Source organism: Tenrec ecaudatus, chromosome 4, assembly GCF_050624435.1.
Source record: "Tenrec ecaudatus isolate mTenEca1 chromosome 4, mTenEca1.hap1, whole genome shotgun sequence".
In the NCBI taxonomy this organism is placed as follows: Eukaryota; Metazoa; Chordata; class Mammalia; order Afrosoricida; family Tenrecidae; genus Tenrec; species Tenrec ecaudatus.
In genome coordinates, this window is record NC_134533.1 from 67206420 (window position 1) to 67225974 (window position 19555).

The following is a 19555-nucleotide window of genomic DNA, read 5'->3' on the forward strand; positions in this document are numbered from 1 at the left end:
CCTGTGCATAGAAGTGCCCCAAAGCGGTTTCAAAGATGTGCATTTTTATGCAAGCAAACTTCCAAGTCTTTTTTCGAAGTAGAGTTTGGTGGTTTGGATGGCTGAACTTTTGGTTAGAAGCCAAGTACTTTAAGCACTGAGACATCGTGGCTCTTCAATTAGCCCTGGATGGAGTCTTTACTTTAGGAAAGTCTGTAAATGATTTAAAGGAGGGTGGCTACCCTCTCAGGTAATAACCAAAACAGAACGTTCTTTGCCCTTTAGTCAACTCCATCTCACAGGGACCGAGTAGAACCGAGTGTCATGGGTCTCTCATGATTATGACCTTTCAAGAGCAGATTACCAGGCTATTCTTAGAAATCTATGTGTACGTTCAAACTGTCAATCTTTCAGCTAGTAACTACACACACACGCAACAAAATTTTCTAAGACTGATTTCTTTGAACTTACAGTACATAAGAGACTGAAGTGAGGTCTGAGGTTCTGAAATGTATCCCGTATTCTTCACATTCCAGCATGCATTTGGAAAATTGAAGGGAAAAAAAGTTTGAATACCAAAAAAAAAAATAAAATCACAATGTACTAGAAGGTTGCTGTTGGGTGCCACCGTGTCCATGTCAACTCAGAGCAGCACCATGGGAGTTAGCAGAACTGTGTTCTAAGTTTTCATAGCTACCATTGTTTAGGAAATAAAACTAAGGTTATTTATCTGGTAGAGTGGCTAGGTAGAAGTAAACTGTCAAATTTTGGTTAGTAACTGAGTGTAACCTTTGCACCATCAGTCCCCTGATGATTTGAATGTTCTTAGGTATTATTCAATAAAAATCCAGTAGCATATCGGAGGGGTCTCCCCCTTTTTTTGGGTAAATAATATGACTCATTATGTTGGTGATAAAGTCTCCATGTGGTAGGAAACTTTGGAACTTCTAGAGTGATGACTCCTCATTTAACAACCTGTTTAGGTCCCAAATATCAGGTAATTCTGTAAGAACCAGCAGTATCTGAAAAGAGAGGAGGACTAAGAAAAGAGCTGTGGATTTTGTCATTCCTACTGAGTTGGCTCCCACTCACAGCGTCCTCATGTATAAGACAAAAGGAAAACGCCACCCTGTTCTATGCCATCCTCACATTTATGGAGAAGATTGAGCTTAGTATTGTCGCCAGTATGTCAAAGTATGTCATAAAGGATCATCTTCTTTTTCAATTCACCCCTTACTTTAGCAAGAATGATGTCCTTTTCCAGGGACTGGCTTCTCCTTACAACATATCCAAAGTGCATGAGAGAAGCATCACCTTTCTCATTTCCACAGAGTATCCTCAGTAAACTTCCTTCAAACAGATTTTTTTTGGTCTTCTGGAAGTCCTTGGTATTGTCAGTATTCTTCACCAACACCACAGATACACTGCATCAATTCTTTCTCATTCATTGTCCAGCTGTATCATACATATTATATAAATGAATTTTTTAAATGGAATTCCATGAATGTTAATTGTACATCCAAATAAAGTGAAATCCTTGAAAATCTCAATCTTTTATCATTCTCCTTATAAATGAGTTGATAGTTTATTAATAAAAATAATTTAATCTATAATTACAAAATAGACAAATAAGATTTGGACAAATAATAGGAAGTAGAGAAAACAAATCTTTAGCAGAAAGTCTTATTATGCCATGTTTTCATGAGGAAACCAGAAACAATGTATTTTATTTTGAAATATATAGCAGAGTTAGAAATAAAAGTTGAATAGCTATTGACTATGTATGTGTGATAACTTCCATAGAATGAGAATGAAATTGTAATGAAATGTGTGAGGCATAAAATATTGGAATTCCCTCTATTTGTCTGATGCTCTTTCTGACCATTTGGAATCCTTTTTCAAGTGCAGACCGAAGAGAGATGGTGGAGAAGTTTAGATTAATCACAATTCAATTAGAAGCAAGAGACGACCCCAGTTTATCCATCCAATGGAACTCTGAAAAGACATGAAGTACTGATGCATACTACTGTAGTAAGCCACTTTCACAGGAGGGAGGAACTCCATTTTGTTTCAAACTGCCTTTAACCCCCGCTAGCAGTAAACTCCCATCCAATTGACCCATCAATTCCAGAGAGCAAGATCCAATCAAACAGTGGGTTCTGTGGGCCTCTTTCAGGCCAGTGGAATTTAAGGCAGAGTGGTCCATTTAGAAAGTTAGGTATCTCCTTTTAAAATTCCTTCGGACCGTTCAGGTAGATTTTTTATTAGGACAACCATGGGAACGTCTTAAGAAGAAGCAGGCTTTCTCTTTTTGTTTTAAATTGAGAACTGCATTGGTGAGCAAAAAGCCAGGAATAATACTCTGAGAATTTTCTTATTTCTTCATGACAGTGCTTCTGCTCATTCTTCCAAGGTACTAAGTTCGGACCTATAATAATTTCATTAGGAAGAATTAGCCTATCCACACAACAGGCCCAATCTTGCCCTGTTGGATATATTTTTGCTCCCCATAATCAACGTTTAAAAGGAACAAGACTTGAATCCATAAGAATGTCAAAATGTCATTTGGAAATGGTATAAATTGAAGAGTATGGAATTCTTCAAGAAGGGTAAGAGCTAGAAATCCTTATTTCAGGAGAGTACACACCTAGATGGAGCAATTGCTATATATTTTGATGTTTGTTTAATAAAGCTTTCTATGACTTTATAGTAAAGTATTTTGGCTTACTCTTTTTTCCCTGCCTAGTGTATGTTCACATTTAAACCCCAGTTTATTTATGATAAATCACATCCAAGTAATAAATTTAACCTAAAAGCTTAAATATACCCTATGTCAAAACTTGCCTAAAGTTGAATTAGTAAAGTAAATTTTAAAAAAAAGTTTATATTATATGTACTTCTTTCTACCCTAGGCCAAATAGGTAAATTTTCCCAAATATTTACTTGGAAAACAATAATACCAGCTTTACACATGTTGTCTTTATACATGAAATGCAAAAATTGTGAGAAGTATCAGGTATACCAGAGATATTCCTAGAGAAATTATGATGCATTTTGTGGTTTTAAAGCTCACTGTTCCAGTACTAAATTATTTATGAACTTTGATTTTTTGTAGGGTAATATTATATATAACCCTAGGTAAATGCTTTTTGTGATATACTAGAAAATAATATAACGTTTATTTATTCTGTAACTACAAATATAATCGCATGTAGTATGACAATAAATAAAATATTCCAATAGAAAGTACAATAAAAATGGACAATACTCACACAAATGAAGAAATACACAAACATGGAAATAAAGATATATATTTCACTGCATCTGTTAATACTACAGAATTTAAACTACTTCTAATTGAACATGAAATACCTTTTTATAAAATTTGCCAAAGAATATGTCAGTAAAAAAAATCTTCAATTTATATTTTTTGTGAAATATCCAATGGTGACATTAGTAAACGATATAAAAGTAGAGGCCTAATATTTATATCAAACTTTTCCTCAAGCATGGTGATTTTCATGATGGGAACAACTATAGGGATAATGGCAGTGATAATATTTTATCCATATTGAATTACTGTAAGTCATGAAGTCCAATGGGAAAAATTATACAAATCTTTGACAATGATTTACAGTAAACACTAATTCTGTTTCCTTATAAGGCTTATTTTATTTTATCCATACTTCAGAGTAGAGAACACTGAATTTTGTCCATAAACTGTTTTCCAAAGGCACAGCATATCCAGGAGGTAAAATAAAGTTTTGAGAACAGCTTTGTTTGACTTCAGAAGTCATACATCCTCCACAGTGCCCGAGAAGAAATGCATTCTCAAAGACTTTCCATAGCAAGTTTATATCTGTATTTTCTATAGAATATTTTTGGCCCCCAAAAGTATTTTGGCAATAACTAGTGTACTTGTCCTCAAATATGAGAGTCTTACAAATGAAGTTTATTCAAGAAACTTAAGGCAAATAATATTAATTTTCTTCAAATTAAAAGAAAAATCATTAGGAAAGCAATATAGCAATGACCCCAGCCTGTAAAATATCTACTTAGTATTTTTTGAGACGTACAAACCTTTCTTTTGGTTATTGTTTTATAATGCAGGAATAACATAAAACGTAAATTTAGAAAACCATTGTTTAGAATCTTATTACTGCTTACATGTCAGTAAAATTTAACAGGTATCACTGTTTTTATCATTCAGAAGTCAATAGCCTTTAGAATTCCTTAAAATGCTTTGATTCATTTAATATTTAATATCATAGTTATACCCACCAATACTGATGGGAGAGTCAGATCACATAGGGTCACTAGATGAGCCATTTAAATCATAGATGGGACAATTTCAATGAAATGTCAAACCTGGACTTTGGAACAGAACATTTTTGTTACCTGATCTCTAATCTGCTTGGTCTTCACCCCATAGACCAAAGGGTTGAAGAAAGGTGGAACTAGTAGATAAAGGATGGATAAAGTAATATGTATGTGTGATGGGATATGAGATCCAGATCTGTGAGTAAAAAAAGAGAAGAAAGCAAGGAGGTAGAACTGGGAGAAGACACACATGTGGGGAATACATGTATTGAATGCCTTAAGACGAGCCTTTCTTTGGGGCAGGTGAGCAACCGTGACAAATATCTGGATATAGGAAAGGGTGATTGAAATGAAGTCAAACCCACCAACAATGAAAGCACCAAAGAGACCATAGAACTTATTGATAAAAATATCTTCAGTGGCAAGCTTCAAAACAGCCATGCGTTCACAGTAAGTATGGGATATTATTTTGGTTAGGTATAGCTTCAGGCGACACTTTATGAGCAGAAGGCATGGGATTACGAGGATGGCAGGCTGCAATGTCATCCCAATTCCAATATGCGTCACGAATAGAGGAGTGAATATGGTAGCATGTCTAAGGGGGTGACAGATAGCCACATAGCGGTCGAGAGCCATGGCCAGCAAGACACCTGATTCAATGCCCTGAAATGTGTGGATGAGCCACATCTGAAGGAGACATGCATCAAAATAGATATCTGGCAAATGAAACCAGAAAATTCCAAGCATCTTGGGTACAAGACTGGTGCTCAGAGCAATGTCTGTGGCACCTAGCATGGCCAAGAAGATGTACATGGGCTCATGGAGGGTGCGTTCAGATTTGATGATGATCACAAGTAGAGTATTTCCAATCAAAGCAATGAGATACATAGCACAGAATGGAATCCCAATCCAACACTGCACAGATTCTAGGCCAGGTATTCCTACAAATGTCAGTATAGGTGCCATAATTGCAGTGTCATTGGGAATAGGCATGGCAATCCAGGGATCTTCTTTAGGGAAAATGTGTAAAATATATGATACTCTGTGATGGTGTATATCCTATTCTGACTGAATCACAAAGTTAATTTGAGAACAGAATTAGCAGAATAAACATCAATATTTCTTCATTGTTTTAATGAATGAGATCATATAATTATGGAGACTACTTAAAGTTTCACTAGTGTTTACTTTGGCAAGGTTACCTACATACACTTAGTAATTTAAGTTATGTAAAAATAATATTGGAAAAGATCTCTTTGATGATATCAATGTGATCAGCGTGTTTAGTGGTGTTCTCTTTACTCTCTCGTTCCACTTTCTTTCTGTTTCTAACCTGTTCATGGAAATGAAGGAAAAATATTATTCAAGAACCAGACTTAAGAGATAGAGCTTTAATTTTAAACTCCCCCATGCTTTTATCCCCACCTTTCTAGTAATTTCAACGGACCATAAATCAGCACTTCACTGATGTAAGTTAGTTAGTAGAATGCCTGTTTCCAGGGCTGTGACTCCCATGAAAACCCCCTCTCCTCACAAAGAATGTTCATGCCACATAGCTATACCACATTTTCATAAGTATTGAGTTGTATATAATTCTGGTGTCCTACCCAAGTAGGTCAGAATCAAGAGACATGGGCTTCAATGACTGTCTTTATATTCAAGGTCCTCAGACATGTCTTTTTCTATAAAGATGGAGTGCCAGAACAGAGCTAAGATATTTTCGGTAGTTGTTAAAGTTAAGTGAACTCAATTATACATCTTTCAGAAGAGGAGAACTGATCTGTTTCTTCCAGAACAGTGAAAACGATAGTGCTCCATGATACCTTTGTAGAGGTTAAGGATAGGTGAATGGTTTGGGAAGTGTGAATCCCCATTGGAAATCTGTCTCAATGGAGAATCTTTATCTAGATATCAACTCTACCTACGGTAGAAGAAAAGTAGGAAGTTATAAATTCATGGCTTATGGGAAAAGCGACACAAAAGATATGAAGACTGGGATTCCTCTAGGAAATAGTTCCAAATCATATTTTAATTGTGATACAAATATTTAGTACTTTCTAGTAGACCTATGTACTAGCATAAAGATAAAATTAATTGGCAGGTTTCATTAAAGTATGTATCAGTGAAAACTTACTTTTAAAATATTAAAACATAGATGATTACCTAATTGATTAATTATTTACATCTAACTCAAGCATACCTATAGGACCCTTATGTGGTTTTGTTTTAACTATATCTAAAATATTCTCCACAAATCATCATCCACAACATTACACTAGGATTTCTCACTCCCAATGACCTGAATTCCTATGAATTTCAAAACTGAAAACTTTGGAGATGTTTCAACCAAATCCTTCTCCTTAAACACAATATTGTACTGTAACTCCTGACATCTGCTATAAGTAGTCCTATAGATTTTCCATGCCTACACCTCTATTCATTTTCATCTCCAGAAGGACCTCAATTAAATTGAGCTAAAGCTTCCTGTCAAGCAATGCTTCTCCTTTCTGACCATGCGATAGAGCTTCACGAAGGTCTCAGAAGAACAGAATTAAAGATAGTTGAATTTTTCTACAAATACTTAGGGTCCTCTCCCATATTTTCAGATTTAAAAGCACAAGGATTGAAGGTTCTCGCACTTTTTTATCCTTTTCTTTCTCCTGACAACGAAGTAACTGCCTTTCACCAGGGAGGCTTCCCAGGCAGACTGTCTGGTCCATCACATCTGCTCCTGAATTAACATCCCGAGAATTTCATAGCAGACTCCACAAAAAAAAATTAGTTCTCTTATGTTTATGATTTTGAGTTTTTCTATGTCTAATCGTATGAGCTTTACATGTGCTTTCACTGCAAAATTTATCATTTCACCTGCACCTGATTTGGGTCCTATTTCAAAGTCTGCACTCACTCAGAATTGAGAAGCAGCAGTTGTGTGTTTCACAGGTGGAAGGGAATTTCATTCTCTTTGCTGGTTCGTGTTTTGTCCATAATTTCCCCTTTTTATCAGAATTTCATCAGCTCTGGAAAATCCTGAGAGACTACTCCCAGCTGCAGACATGTACGCTGTGAACAGAGGATCAGTCACCTTTTCTCAAGATTATATTGTTCATCAATTGTCATGGGACTTGATTCCTCTCCTAGTTTGGCCAATATTGAAGAATGTTCTCTCAGTCAAATAAAGAAATAGTGTCTCTCAGGGCACCAGAGATTAGAATCCCTTTCCTTCTCACACCATAACAGTAAACCCCACAGCAAGGGGCACCGGGGGATGTGTAGAACCGGGCTCTAGCTAATGCCTGAAAAATTTTAAAGCATTATTTCAGGCTGTTTCAGGAAAGGGAAGTCACATATATAATTCCCCTTTCTTATGTTACTCTTGGCCATCCCTGAAGACCCCAAATAACTTTTAGATGGCACTTCTGTGATGAAAAGGAGACAGCGTGTTAAAAGTTGGAAGAGGGTAAAAGGTCAGGGCAATAGTAAGCTTCAAAAACTATGAGGGGAAAGGAAATGAGCTAATCAGAGTTGATGTATTACCCACTTAGAAATAGTAGGTTTTATCTCTTTTGGTATGTGAAAGACAGGATTGATGAACCCATAGGGACAGCAAGTGGAATATGGGTCTCAGGGCGGGGTCGAATGGTGGTAGTATGGGGTGGGTAATAGGGCTGGTCAAGGAGTTCAAGAAGGAATGAAGGTTTGGAAACTGATTGTGATAGCAATTTTGAAATACTGCTTGATGTGATTCAACTATGCAATGATATGGTATATGTATTACTCCCAATTAAAAATCAATAAAAACATTATATAAAGAGAGGGAACGAAAGGGATTATTCCTTCCTATAAAAAGGTAGTGATAGACATTTTCAACAAGTCCTTAATCTTAAGGATTTCTTTAGTATTAATAACATTTAATTTGTAGTTTAACCTAAGTTTTCCTACGCCTTAATATATTTAATATAGATTCTAATGAAAATACACAGGTTTGGGGCTTTTATTTGTTCATTTAAAATTTTATCATCTACAAATAGGATTAATTCATAATCTTTATACTTTGGGCAAACTAACTTGAATAGTTTTACTGATTATTTAGGAAATTATATTTATGCTACTTTTATAATTTTAAACTTCCTATTGCATGTTAGTTATCTTTATGATTATTAGAGACGGGGGAAGGCACTTACCTACCGCAGTTCCACCAAGAGGAATAAACATCATCAGCATCAGCTGCCCAAGACCAATTCTTATGAGGAGAAGGTTAGACCTGCCCCCAGCCTCCAACCTTCTTTACCTGTTCCAGCACTACCTGCTCCTCCACAGCACTCTCTACTTTTCAGTTGCATTTTTCAAGTCACGGCAATGGTCACACAGAATTCACAGGCAGAACTCATGGTTATGGGTTTTGTGGAGTACTTTAACAGGTTACACAGTTCAGGGAAGCAATGCCCAGGACAGAGTTGTTCGGTCAGGATAATGTTGCCTCCGCTATGCTGGCAGGCAGGCCACTCTCTCTAACTCTTAGCTTTTTGTCTAGCCTCTGCCTTGAGGCAACTCCAAGCAACTATAAATCTCAAGTCAAAGGTACTCTTTTTCATGGTCAGCATCTCAGCCCTCCATTGAGGTCCCAGAGGCATACCACTGCACAAGACAGCTTCTTGCTCAGAAATGCTCTACTTTACTTGCCCAGTGAACAGCTGTTCCTCCTTTGCCATCCCTTTGTAGCACAGTTGTCTCCTGGATCAAGCGGCTGAATAAACTGTTATCTCAAGGTCCAAAAGACTCACTTCACTTCTGCTTCCACTCTTGCTGGAAATGTTGTCTCTATTTCTACTTCTAGATAGCCAATTGTACACAGTTAATTTTACCCAGACCCATCTGGAAAACAAACTCATTTGATGGGAGTAACAAAGCCTATAGCTAGAAGAACAATATTAAATAATTCCCTGCATTACAAAAACACATAAAGATTAATTCAAATCTCATTAATGCCATAATAAAACATTTTGAAGAATGCATTTCTGTCATTTATAGCATCAGCATTCATTTTGAGGAAGAGCATTCTAAAAATGAAGGCTCTTAACTAAGACTTATAAGGACAAAGCTTTCCTTGTTCTTAGTGAGTCCAATGTATTTCTTCTTAGATGGTGTTCATCATGGAGTGCAGCCTAGAACAAGTGTAAACATCTCCATTGCTCTTTGACCTCAATAGGAGTGGTTCCATAGAAAATGTCGGGACTTACCTTGCTCAAGTATATGTTAAAGATAATAACCTGTTCATGGATCAAGAAGCAGTTATACAAATAGAGCAAGAAAATACTGCAAAAATCAAGACAAAAGTGTGTCAGGGTTGTAGCTCTCAGCAGACTTATTCAAGCGGTATGTTGTGCAATGATCAGACAATCTGAATTAGAAGAAGAAGAACGTAGCATCAGAATGGGTGGAAGACTTATTAACGACCTGCGAAATGCTGATAGTGAGGACATGAAACATCTGCTGATGAACATGAAGGGTTGCAGCCTTCCCTATGCATTATAGCTCAATATAAAGAAAACCCAAACCCTCATCACTGGACCTGTCAAATGAAAGGGAGAAAGGGTTGACACGGTCAAAGAACTTGTTTTGCTTGGATGACCAATCAATTCTCATGGAATCAGCAGTCAAGAGATCAAAGGGTATATTGTATTTGGTGACTGCCTTTAACGTTCTGTGGAGCAAGGATGCTACCTTAAGGACTAAGAAACCATCATATTTTCAATCGCCTCCTATGCATGTGAAAGTTTGACATTGAAAAATAAAGACCAAAGAACAATAAGAGCATGAAATCATGGTGCTGGCAAAGAATAAGGAATTATCATCGACTCCCCCCCCACCCCCCCAAAAAAATCTGTTGTGGAAGATGTATGGTCAGAATGCTCCTTAAAAGCAAGGAGCACAGATTTGTCTCACATACTTTGGATATGCTTTGAGAGAGATCAGTTCCTGGAAAAGAATATCATGCTTAGTAAAGTAGACGATGGCCCCAAAGAGGAAGACCCTTGACAAGATGGATTGACACAGTGGCTGCAAAGTGGACTCAAACATTAAAACGATTGTGAGGATGGCGCAGGACCAGGCAGGGTTTTGTTTGTTGTTTATAGGATCACCATGAGTGGAAACCAACTTGAGGACTCCTAATCGACACCCCTAAAAATGACAAAGAGAGGCATGCTTATACTTTATCTCTAGGAGAACCTTTATCCTCCCCGTCAGCAAAATAATACTTAGCATTTTCACTTAATGTTATTTTCTCTTTCACTAGCTCTTTGATTTCATATTTTTATAAGTTTCACTAGTATAATGCACATATATCTCTATTACTCTTCTCTTGGTCATTTTCCACTCCAACCTTTTTTTATATGGTGCAGGATTCTGCATATGGATGATTTTAGCACTTACTTCTTGGAACCAGTAATATTTGCTCAGAGACAGACTTTCTTGACTGGAGATGGTGGTGGTGTGGTGGTGGTGGTGGAGGTGGTGGTGATGATGGTGGTGGAAGTGGTGGAGGTGGTGGTGGTGGTGGTGGTGGAGGCGGTGGTAGTGGTGATAGTGGTGGTGGTGGTGGTGGAGGTGGTGGTGATGGTGGTGGTGGTGGAGGTGGTGGTAGTGGTGATAGTGATGGTGGTGTTGGTGGTGGTGGTGGAGGTGGTGGTGGTGGAAGTGGTGTGTGTGTGCCCCGCAAAACTCAAAAAGAGTGCTTTGGTTCAAGCTTCATTTGGGTCACACAAGTTGCAGGCGCTTTGTCATGGCACCTACTAAATTCTCAGATTATTATACTGGAACTTTCAGACATGATCATTTTAATTCTGTTATTTATTTTTGTATTGCCATCATATAATAATTTGAATATTTTAATTATTTGATATTATGACATCCGTATTTTACTAAAGATGATGTCCTTCTCTAAGAGCAGGTCCCTCTCGATAGCATATTTAAAATATGCCATAAAAAGTTTTGCCATCCTCAGGCTCAAAAACATTCTAGTGTTCCTCTCTTACACCAGATTTGTTTGTTCTTCATGAAGTCTCTGATATATTCAATGTTGTTCTCCAACATTATAGTTTAAATGCATTAATTCTATTTTTTCCATTTTCTTTATTCATTATCTAGATTTTGCCCAAGTTTGGGCAATGGAAAACACCAAGGATTTGATTAACTGTGTCTTAGACCTCAAAGTGACCCAGTTGCCCTTTAACACTTTTAATAGGCCTTTGGCAGATTTTACCAACATAATTAAACCCTTTGATTTCTTGACTGCCACATTCATGTACATTGCTTGTGCATCCAAATAAAATAAAATAATTGACAACTTCACGAACAGTTTGACTTGTATTCATCATGATCTTTTTAATTAGCACAGGTGTTAGGGAAGAGCTTGCTCAACAAGTTGAAAAAGAAATTCAAGCTGTAAGTTGACATATCTAAGGACTTATGAGGAAGATGTTGAAGGATGCCGAAAGCATCCAGAAAATAAAAATGACAGGAATATCTAGAGTCACCACACCAAGATAAGTCAGTCCTTTTTCAACCATTTCAGAAGGTGGACAATGTTTGAGAATGAATCATAGTGTAGGAAGAATTTCAAGCTATAGTACTGGCAATAAATAATGTTTGAGTAATTGGAAGAACCAGTTGAGAGTTTCAATAAATGGATAAAGGATTAGAAGTGCTTTCTCCTCTATGCCAGAAATTTGGAAGAAAGCCGCTTGATGGCACAATTGGAAGAGATCCATATTTGTGACTATTCCCAAGAGAAGTGATCCAAGCAATAAAATGTAGAATGTATTAAATACTACCACTAGTATCAAAAGCAAGTAAAATTTTGCTATAGATTATTTAAAAATTGTTGCAGCAATACGTCAAGGGGCTGCCAGACATCCAGTCCCGATTTTGAAGAGGAAATGGTATAAGGGATATCATTGCTCATGTCAGATGAATCTTGACTGAAAGCAGAGAGTAATAGAAAATGTCTACCTGTCTTATATTGACTAGTCAGAAGCATTGTAATGGTGGGATTATAACAAATTAAAGTTAAATTTGAGAAGAATACGTATTTTATAACACTTAGCTGTACACATGTGCAACCGGTATGTAGAATGAGTCAGCCATTCAAACAAAATATGAAGATAATGCCTGATTTAAAATCAGGAAAGGTGCGTGTCTTGACTGTTTCCTTTCCCCCACATTTTCCCAATCTATATACTAAGCATATGTATCTCAAACTCTACCGTCAGAAGAACACATTATGGATAGCGGAGACTCTTGATTCTGGTATGCAAATGACACAACCTTGCTCACTGAAAGTGGTAAGGACTTTTATCTTAAACACTGTAGCTCTCAACATGGATCACACTTCAGCATTCAGATAACAAAGTCCTCCGAAGGTGTTGATAACAAAAAGCTGCATAAGACAAAAATGACTGCACCCCTGATATGTAAAGTAGGTAGTTTCTAATTGCAAGTCAATATTTCTGTCCAGACGGTTTTCAACTATAATACTTAATTCCCAAAAGTAAAGTTGCAGTTTGATTATTTTCTCAATTAATATTTGGTAACCATTTGTGCTTTCTATAAAAAAAGTTTTTGTAATTTTTTTCTTTTCAATCTCCATTTAATTCTTACATTCTTTCTGATGCAAATTATCCAATACTTTGCACCATATAGTTGTTTGCATCACATAATGGCTTTGTGGCTAATGTTGGTATTTCTGATTTTATATTTGTACATCAATAAGTATTTTAGGATAAACTTGAAACACAGGCAAATTAATTTTTGAAAATCATCAAAATACAGAAGGGACCCCCTGTTCTCATAGCAACCGAGTAGGACAGAGTAGAAATAACCCTGTGAGTTTCGGAGAAGTAACTCTTTAGGAGAGGAGAAACCTTGTTTTTCTTCCTGGGAGCAGCTGGTGGTTTCAAACTGCTGACCTTGCAGTTATTACCCCAACTAGTAATCACTACTTCACCAAGGTCTTCTATAAAATAAAAAAATAGATCTTAAAAAGTGGGATGTACCAGAATAACAGATATTGAGCAGCTTGAGAATATTGATGTCACACATGGTCCTGTGAAATTCCCTAAAGTCATTCACCCCCATCCTCGATTATCTATAATATTTAGAGCTAAAGGATACTACAGAAAGTGTTCTATGTTTAAAGACATAACTTAAAAATGAAAGAATATATTAATACTTTGAGATATTATCATTAAAAAGTTTCTTTATCTCTTTAATCAATTATGGAGGTTGCTTTTTTAAGAGTAATATCATTTTATGTCTCAACAATGTATACAATTTGTTATTGCTCTTAGTGTTGCATAATTAATTATTCATTATACACCTTCTTGAATGACAAATATGTGAGGATTAATTGGAATAATTTTTGCAGATATGCATGTTTGTGATTTCCAGACACCTCCACACCCCCTCCCCACTATTAGTGATATCCATCAAGAACACACCCAGGTAAACCAGTAAGGGCGATTTCCTCTCCCTGGGATTTTCAAGGGGATAGGTTCTGTTGGAGCACACAATTCTCACATCTTTGGTCAAAGGGAATTCAAGGGAGATTTAATCGACACGAGAAATCTTTAAATGAATTTCTAAAAGCTGAACACTCAGAATGTTGCCTCGAATACACTTCTTTTTTGATCATGGATTCATTATTAAAATGCAAAAGGCTATGATTAAAATGAAAAACAAAAAACCATATTTTGAGAATAATTAATGGACAATGAATTTTATCATTGACAAGTGGTAGATCACACTGGCTGGTGCATTGCCTTCTATATGAACTTAGCTAACATCTGCTTTAGATGGTTGCTTCCTTTAAGACAAGACGTTAGGAATGTAGACCCTATTCTTTCTGATAAGCAGGCCCATCTGGTTTCCAACAACACCCATATCTTCAACAATCACTTTATGAGGGAGAGTATCAAGCAGAGCTACATCATAAGAATGACTTGTTCTTAGAGTAGGGCCTATGGTTACATATTCCAAATTCATATGTAAACCTAATACTGAAATTTATCCTTGGTCCACTTTAAAGTCAATTTGTCCAAATTCTTCAGAAATATATAAGTAATCTCCATAATGTATTTGATGATTCTAATAATAATATAATTAATCTAGCCAATGGTATAGAATTTTAAATACTAGTGAGGGAGGAATATATATATATATATATATTCCTTTATATAAATAATATATATGAGAGCTTATAAATATATAAATTTATATGAGAGATTTTTAGACTAAAACACATAGACTGTTCAGTTATACATATTGGAAACTTAAGTGACTGAATCCACAATGGGAGGGACTTGTCAATCTCAGAGAATGTGGTTTGGTAAGAAGGAAAGGGCAGCCACTCTGGGGAAAATGCTTAATATCCCTCACATAGATGCTCCATGGGAGAAGCCACTTTATAGTAGAAGGCTTAGCATGTATTTTTGACATAATTTATATTCCAACCTTTGCAACCTAACCCTCATACTATAGACCGCTTTGGTTTGAGATTTTGGCTTTTCTAAGAGTATACCAATTTTCATAAGTCACATCAGAAAGATTCCATTTGGAAACCCCACTAAGTAAACTGGATGTTACCTTAAACACACATGTTCCAGATTAAAGGGACTGAAAGACTGCTTTGGGTTTAAAGCTGAAACAGTCCAGGTTAAGAAGAAGCAGTTGACAGTTATCTGAAGGTAATAAATTCTGAAGAAAATTTATTTTGGTTCAAATCTCTTGTTTTTGAGGTTGACCAATGTGTTAGTATGGGAACGTTAGAGAAACAAATCCACAGAAATTCATATATATATATATATGAAAAAGTTTTATATAAAGGTTAAGTGCACATCAAGAAAACATCCCAACCCAGTGCTGCGCAAGCCCACAAGTAAAACATTAATCCCTATGTCTGACAACAGTCCACAAAGTCCTCCCCCATCTCACAAAACACACACTATGTTGCTGACTGCAGGAGGAAAGCCGAATCAGTGAACTTATAAGCATCTCAGCTCTGACAGAGTCTCCACACGGCTGCTTCAGCACCCAGGGTTGCATCATGGTATGTCCATGTGGCTTCTCCTTGGGGATGTCTTGCAGGAAGTGAACCTCGAAAGCTGAAGCAGGGAAACGGCTCAGGCAGCTGCAACCTGGTCTGACCATCAGAAAGCAGGAGACCCGAGAACTAGAAAACCGAGGCTCACGGAGCCATTTATCCCTCCACCCTTCAATTAACCCCACATGTGTTTATTGAGTAGGTTTTCACAATAAACTACCTCACCCAATAATTGGCATCTTTAGACCAACAGCATTTCCTATTTTCTTTGTTTTTTGTTGCATGGCTTCACTCTACAGACATAAGTTTGCTGTAGTGAATGAGCATTATTGAAATTGTTGCCGTGTGTCAAACCTCATCATTTTCTTAAGGAAAACTGATTATTGAAAAACTATCTGAAAAATGAGCTCAGACATCAACAAGCATGAACTGGAAGAAATAATTTGAGGCTGACCTAGAAATAACTAGGCCAGTCCCAGATGCTAACTAACCTAATTGGGAAAATCAAATATAATATCTGGGATTCCAAATTGGAGTGTACGCATTGATTCTGAAGAATGATTTATAGCTGTGAAATGTGTCAATCTTGATCTTCTACTTTGATGTGCAATGCAGCTATGTCCCCTAGAATTCTATGAAGATACAGAACATTCCCACTACTCCACAAAGTTTTTCCTTCAGGGGTGTTTTCAGTCAATGTCTGCTACTTATCACTCTCTAGTGGAAAATCGACATTTCCTCCATTATAGACGAGATTTTCCTGTTGTAAAACATCACATAAATGGAGTCATAAAATATGTATGAGGTATTCAGATTGTTTCATTCACCAAAATAATGTATTTGTTCTTGTTGGGTGTCTTAGTAATTTATCTTTCATAAAATATCTGATCAATAATTTTGCTCATTTTCACTTGGTTGTTGAAATTTTAAGGTCACTGGCTGATAAAAATGATTTACACCCAGAAGAGAAATCATAACATCAGTAATTCAAGCTCACCTGTCAAAATATGGAACAAAATAATCTTGTGATGAGCACCTTTAAAAATTATAACACATAGATCACTCACTTCTACAGGAAATAAAGGGGGTTGGCCTTAATGCAATAACAATGAGCTTAATTTTTAATTTTAAGTTTATTATTGAGTTTTTAACTTGAGCTATATTTTTATAAATTTTTAATTTTATTATTGTATTTTTAAACACATATATAAATTTTATATGTAGGAAATTGGATATTAATATAAATATATATATATATATTACACCTATATGAATATCTACAGCATATGTAGATATAAATATGTAGGTGAATATACACAATTACGAGTATATAAATATATAGAAAATTTAAATTCAAGTCGTGTAATTTGACTGATATTTTCCTTATGCCTGATTTCGTAGTCTATGGATTGCTTTTTCATTTTATTAAGAGTGTACTTGTGATGATGTCGATATTACTGAAAAAATTAGAAGCTGAGTAGGGAAAATCTGTAACACACTCAACTGGTGTCCAAAATATTACAAGAATTCTCAAAAATTAATTTTTAAAAATCAGTTATTGAAAAGTCTATATAATATTTTTCTATTCTGATACTCATGTAATCAGCGTCTCAATGAAGTCTAGTCCTGACATCATTATGTAAGAAAATTATATGGTATGGAATGCTGGTAACTGTTTTTAATACTATTTAGTTATATGGATATGACATATACTATTTAGTTATATAGATATGACAACATAAAGCTAACTAAGTCACATAAATTTACTGATAGAATGCAGTTTATTTTCTCATCAAGTGAGGATAATACTGGTATTAAGACATGGTTTGACATAATTGCATAGACTGCCAGAGAACAATACATAAAGTAAACAAACTGTGGTTGATTACATAAATATTAAATGTATATCTGTACCATGGCACATTATTAATCATTAACAATGAATAAACTTACATCACTAATATAACTAAATAGAAAGAAAACAAACTTAAGTTGCATGGAACCAATTATATAAATTCATAAACCGAACAATCTACTAAGTTTACTGATGCAAGGTTAGCAAGGTTACACGGTGAAATTCAAGGAAATGATATAGTAATTATCTCCGGAGAAGCCAGGAGTTTCAGAAATAATAGTAAACTTATATGCTTTCTGGTACTCAAACCAGATACCAGTAGTCTTTGAATCAACTTTAAACTCATGGTAACACCCTTTGTGTGTGTCAGAGTGAAACCACGTCCAATAGGCTTTTCAAGTATGTGGCTTTTCAGAAGTAAATTTCCATGCCTTTGTTCTGGGGTGCTTCTGCATGGGTTTGAATTTCCGTTTTTTTTTTAGTACCCAGTGCTTAACTGTTTGCACTATGCAGTAACTTCTAGTTTTGAAAGGTAGTAATGATTATTTTATTCACCTGGAAATTGTTATATTAATATTACCTTTATAAAACTTATTTTACTGATGTTTACATTAATTATATATGAAGAAAAGTAGAAAACATTGTTGCAGTAATTGTGATATTTTTATTAAACAGTTTCAATAAATTAATAAAATGAAATCATAAATTCTCATCTTTTTTCTATTTTCTGCTGAATATGTTGCTTCTACATTATGCTACTTCTATGAATATGTTACTTTACTTCTACGAATATGCTACTTCTGTGTTACAGTTTTCTTTTCAATATAGAACTAAGTGATAAGTAACTACTGGTATATAGGGACAGGCCAAAATGAGAACAATATGGTAGTGAATTCTATCATAGAGGACTTCTATTCGTGATTAGCTTATACAAGAAAGAGCATTGGGTATATTATGACATCTTCAATGTCTCCTTGAATGAAAGGCACCTGAGATTTAGTTCAAATCATTTTTCCCCAAAGTGCATAGTTGTGGAAGGTATACCTTTTCTCTATGAATAGATTATTCCTTAGAAAAAATTATTTTTCCTAAAGGCACACTGGTGATCAAGAAGTGCTTTTAGAAGAAAACATTTTCAGGACATGGTCACGGATTTCTCTTGTCTTCATCCCATACACTATCGGGTTGAGAAATGGTGGAACTAGTAGGTAAAGATTTGACAAAAGAATATGAACATAAGGTGGTACGTGCGAACCAAACCGATGTGTGAAGAAAGAAAAGAACGCAAGAAGGTAGAACTGAAGGAAGACACAAATGTGGGCAATGCATGTGTTGAAGGCTTTGAGTCTTGCCTCCTTCTGGGGCAGTTCAAAGACAGTGATGAAGATCTGAACATAGGATAAGGTGATGAAGATGATGTCAAAGCCTAGGATGCTGAAGGCAACAAATAAGCCATAAACCTTATTGACTCGGATATCTTCCACGGCGAGCTTCACAAGGGCCATATGCTCACAGTAAGAGTGAGCGATAATTGTCGTTTTGTACAGCGTGAGACGACATTTGATGAGCACTATGGATGGTGCTACAAGAACGGCAGCCCTGAGTGCCACGCCAACTCCTATTTGAGTCAGTAGCTGTTGTGAGAAGATGGTGGAATGTCTCAATGGGTCACAAATGGCCACGTAACGGTCAAGGGCCATGGCAAGTAGGATACCAGATTCAATGGCCTGAAATGAATGAATAAGCCACATTTGCAGCAGACAGGCTTCAAAATAAATTTCTGGCAAATGAAACCAGAAAATGCCCAGCATTTTGGGAAGAATGCAAGTGCTAAGGCCCATATCTGTGGCACCCAACATAGCCAAGAATATGTACATGGGTTTATGGAGGCTGCTTTCACATTTGATTAAAGCTATGATGATGGAATTCCCAACCACAGCAATGATGTACATGACAGAAAATGGAATGCCAATCCAACACTGTACTGACTCCAAGCCAGGGATTCCAATTAGTGTTAGCACAGGGGGCATGAAGACTGAGCCATTGATTGTGAACATGGTGATTTGGTCAGTAGAATCAAATCTTGATATTGCTGTTTCATTCACTAGACCCTGTGAAGACTTGAGGGTGTTAAAAAATAAAAGAAAATAATTTATTTTAGACACAAATAATTTAATTAGATTGTGAGCAAATTATTCATTATTCCCCAAAGATTCTTCTAGTTTTCTATTTTCTTTCCAAAATGACATTGAGCAGCCAGAAGTCTGGGTTCATATTGTACCTTTAGGCACTTTTAATGA

General features: G+C 36.0%; 2 protein-coding genes across 2 annotated transcripts; both read right to left on the reverse strand.

The window, feature by feature from the left end:
* Window positions 1–4384: 4384 nt before the first annotated feature.
* On the reverse strand, window positions 4385–13437 carry LOC142445890 (olfactory receptor 52A4-like). The gene is given in 3 exon segments (XM_075547761.1): window positions 4385–4512; window positions 4515–5309; window positions 13356–13437. Coding segments are annotated over 3 exon segments (1005 nt in total).
* Window positions 13438–18361: 4924 nt separating this feature from the next.
* Window positions 18362–19312, reverse strand: LOC142446848 (olfactory receptor 52A5-like). Its single transcript, XM_075548582.1, has one exon. It carries the CDS (start codon window positions 19310–19312, stop codon window positions 18362–18364), a length of 951 nt encoding a protein of 316 aa, XP_075404697.1.
* Between the last annotated feature and the right edge of the window lie 243 nt (window positions 19313–19555).